The sequence below is a fragment of the Buceros rhinoceros genome, unplaced genomic scaffold (assembly GCF_000710305.1).
Source record: "Buceros rhinoceros silvestris isolate BGI_N320 unplaced genomic scaffold, ASM71030v1 scaffold16096, whole genome shotgun sequence".
Taxonomy (NCBI): Eukaryota; Metazoa; Chordata; class Aves; order Bucerotiformes; family Bucerotidae; genus Buceros; species Buceros rhinoceros.
The window spans coordinates 1-4236 of NW_010415926.1; the positions used below are offsets into that span (position 1 = coordinate 1).

The window sequence follows — 4236 nt, forward strand, 5'->3', positions numbered from 1 at the left end:
GTAGAGGCCCCGCCGGGAGGGACGGGGGGTGCTCTGGGCTGGGGCCCGCTCCGGTCAGGGACCCCGCGCTGACCTGCTCCTTCCGCAGCAGCCTCCAGGTCGGGCGGCTCCCGGTGGGGGAGCTCTGATGGGCGCTAGGAGGAGAGCCGGGGACCCGGGCTTGCCGCCGGCGCAGGATTCGGAAGGTGAGAGGGTGTTGAGGGGTGGATGGAGATGGTGAAGGCTTCTGAACAGGTCCTCCCACTGCGCCTCCGCCCCCTCCTCCTCGTTCCGTCCGGTGTCTCCGTCGCTGGAGCATCCTGCTGTCCCTCCCCAGCCCTCCGCTGAGGAAACCTCTCACTTTTCATGCAGACCTCTTCCAGGACTTGAGCCAGTTCCAGGAGACTTGGCTGACAGAAGGTAGGCTCCTTCCCCTTGCTCCGTGCTGTTTTGCTCGTCTTTCAGTTGTTTGTCTTTTGATGCTTGTACCATTCCTTTGCTTTGTTTGCTTAGCTGTGAACGTTAAGTATTTTTTTCAGACTTGCCACCCTCTGGCTTGTGTAAATGAAGACGCATGAATCACACTATTGTGCTGGGTATTTGCTTATGAATGGAACTTGGCAGTTAGCCCACTTCCCTGGTTACAATTTTCGTTTCGGGCAGTAGTCTGAAACTGGTTCGATTTTATGCTAATTTGTCACTTATCTTTGTTGGTTGCCGGAACGTTGATATTTTCTTCAACAAACAATAAATTGTTATTTTAATTTGAGGAACAAAGTCTTAACTTTTAAATTTTTTTTCTTTCTTTTTTAAGATAATTCTTTGAAGGGACCTTTCTGGAATTTACATGCTGTTCAGTTCGGTGCCTAAATTGTTTTGCCTTTTGACTTCAAGGAAGAGAAAATTTCAAATCCCAGAGAGTCCCATTAATTCCAAGTGAAACTAGTTTTAAACAGTATGGTGACTTTTCTCTAATTCCAGTACTAAAAACAATCCATTTGCTAGAAAATTCAGAACATATCCTCAAGTACAGACTCTTGATAAATAGAAAAATACTCACTGTCATATAGGTGCCTAACAAATATTTAATAATATAAAAAGACGCATGGCATTTTGAGCAGGGTTATTTCCCCTAATATTACCACAAGCGAAGGACAATCCTGTCAAACAGTTCTTGTTCTAAGCCTCTAAACAGGTATTTGCCAACTAAGCAAGATTATTAAGGAAAAGAAATTAAACTGTTTTTATGGTAATTTCAAACTGAAATGAAATGACGATCCGGCAGTGGTCAGGAGTGGGAGGATTGTAAGGATGCGAGAGGGATTACCTGGAGGCTGTTCCGGGACTGAAACACTCACCTGACTTACAACAAAGCAGAGAAGTAGGTGTTGGTAGCCAGTCACCTAATAGCTCTGCTGAATACGCACACGTGCCTGAGAGTGGTTTCTCTTAAATCTTCAAAAATCTTGAGCTGCCAATAAGACAGTTTTGCCTCAGAATTAATTTCTGGTGGACTTCAAGTTTTACGCTTTCTAATGTTTGATAATATTTTTATCTCACTGATCTAAAGGACTTGCGTAGAATCTCTATAATATGTTTGTCCGTAGGAAAGTGTGTGTAGAATGAATTTGTAAGTACTGTGGGGTGAAGGGAAGGTCACACACGGTCTCGTAGCACTGTACAGAAAGAGGTAATCTGCTGTTAGACACGATTTAGTAAGTGACTTTGCAAACCCTGTTGCATGTCTTCAGGATACAGGTAGAACTCTTCTTGTTGCATAGCTCATAGCAGCTCAGCAGAGTCCAGGTGAAGTCTGTGGGAAATTCAATGCATCGTTTCACACTCTGGTTTGTGACTTTAGGTGCAGATACGGGGAACTACTTCCTCCCGTGGTGACTCCCGTTTCCAAATTTGTAACAAGAAAAGTTGGTCTCTGAAGAAAACCATTGTTTGCTTTTCTGTATTCACCAGTATGTCAAATCATGTTCCTGCATGGTGAAAATAATCTTTTTCACCGATGTCTTGTACCTGTCTGTGTGTTAGCGTTTGTTCAGAAGGTTAAGGCAACTGAAAACTTTAGTATCTTCCTCTTTTCTTCCACATTGTTTAGGAAGTGAAAATATGAAATGTTATTTATTAGCGGCCTCTACCACATTTAGTTCAGAAATTTAGATATTTTCTGAGGTCTGTTGCTTTTAGAACATAATTCTCTTAGCCAAATCATCAGCAATGGGACAGACAGCAGTAGCCTCAAGGCGGTAATCTGTGAAATCCAAATTTGGCTCATACAATGTGATCCCCATTATTTCTTCTATTACAGTGTTGCTGTTTAAAGATAATTCTTAAAATGAATTTTGTAGGGGGTTTATTTTTTGTGCTCCTTGTCTTTTATCGTGTGCATTTCCAGTTTGTCATAAGGTTATTTTAAGGAACAGTGACTGCGGAGCAAAGAGCTTGGCTAGTTCCGCTCTAATGCGCTGCCTGTTGTTAATGCGGTGTTATTTCCTAAGGTTTATTTTTGGCATGTCTTGCCTAGCTTAGCGTCAAATGACTGGGATTAGTGGGCTCTCATCCCTCATGTTCCCTCACTTTGGCTACATCACCTTTGCTTTAAAGCTGAGACAATACAATCTTTTTTTCACTCTACAGTAACAAAAGCTCTAGGCTTGTTGGTTATGTACTAGCAGCAGAGTTTCTTTCAGCAATAGTTTATGAAAGATTTTGTGAAATTGCAGTCTGCTGCAAGATCTCCCTTCCCTGTGGTAAAAGGGACATAAAAGTAGTTGTTAGGAGCAGTAAAATATTCTAAGGGGACATTGTGCTATGGTTAAGGTTCTCCCCAGGGTTTCTCCCAGGACACCCCCAAAATCTTAGTTCTTTGTTCAACCTAAATTTACCCCATCAGTTGCTGTCTCTGGGTAACGCAGGACTGCTCGGGAGGTGGGCTGAGGCCATATCTGAGGTGGGCTTTGGGTAATGGAGACAAAAACCCCGGTGTATTAAAATACAGGCTAAATTCTGCTGATGATGGGTTCCTGACATCAGGATGGTGCGTGCCTCTCTTGCTTCCTTAACACCTTCTCTTTCTGTGGTAGGGAAGAATGCAAAGGCATTTGCAGATAAATCCAGGTGCTCCTGTCAGGGAGAAAGGCAGACGGGATCAGCTGCTTTCACGTCCTGTTGCTTAAGGGTGTGACTGTGAGACGTGCTGTAACAAACCCGTCAGCGCTGCGCTGTGTGCGGGCTGTCCAAGAGTGCGCTCTCGCTTGCTGGCACAGCTCTGGCGAAGCAAAGCCGGCCACAAACCACCTCCCAGCACAGTTGTATTTGCCGTGGGACAATCTGCATGAATTGTTCCCTCTGAACGTGTGAGGGCAACGGTGACCGAAGCTTTTCTCAGCAGGTATGGGAAGAAAGAGCTAGAGGAGACTGTGTAGCTGATTCCTCTGTGACATCAGAAAAGCACCGATTCCATACACACTGTTTCAGCACAGGAATTTTGGTGTAATAGTGCTGTGGACTATCATAACATTTGATTTTGTGTGTTGGAATAACCTCTCAAGGACACACCTCTGTACCTTGCTGAGTCAACCTGTAGGTGAAGAAGGACAACAAAATTCTTTTTCTTCCGCTGTTTTTTGTCATTGTTTTATTATTTATTATTGATTTTATTATATTTATTATTCATTGTTTTATTATAAATTGTGCCATGGCTTCACTGCAACTCAGACATGGGCGAAGGCCTGGGTGTGGTAGGTGATCTGAGAGCAGAATGATCTAAGCTGGAGATCAGAAAAGGCAGCAGCTCTGTACAGGCAGATGAGGAATTTGTATGTGTGATGCCGTAAGGGTCAGCACAGTGGCCAGACTTCACTGGATACCAGCTTCCAACCACTGTTACATCTTTCATAGGGATCACAGGAAGAATTCCCATATTTTCAGTTTTAATTTAAAATTAAAACTAGTATTTACTCCAGGAAGTGATGAAACATACTGTGAAATACATAATGAAAGACTGTTCTAGTGCCCCAGTTTTGGGTGCTGTGGGAAACTCTATCCGTATGGGCTTCACAGCTTTTGCAAAGCCTAGTCTTTCCTATAAATCGGAATAAATGTGACCCCGTGGATTATGAAGAGCCTCACCAGTTTGTCTAAAGGAGGCATTAAGCCTGAAGCTTCTTAACATTGAGATGCTGGTGTTAACTCTTCCGCTGCTGACCGCATTCAGCACCCCCTCGTTCCGGTGAGGTCGGCTCT

General features: G+C 43.8%; 1 protein-coding gene across 1 annotated transcript in view; it reads left to right on the forward strand.

The window, feature by feature from the left end:
• Positions 1 to 88: 88 nt before the first annotated feature.
• Positions 89 to 4236, forward strand: part of ETV4 (ets variant 4) — a gene marked incomplete at its 5' end in the record, with an annotated part of 12932 nt that continues 8784 nt past the window's right edge. The window contains 2 exon segments of the mRNA XM_010137598.1: positions 89 to 185; positions 352 to 399. Of these exon segments, the coding sequence (XP_010135900.1) occupies positions 89 to 185; positions 352 to 399 (145 nt within the window).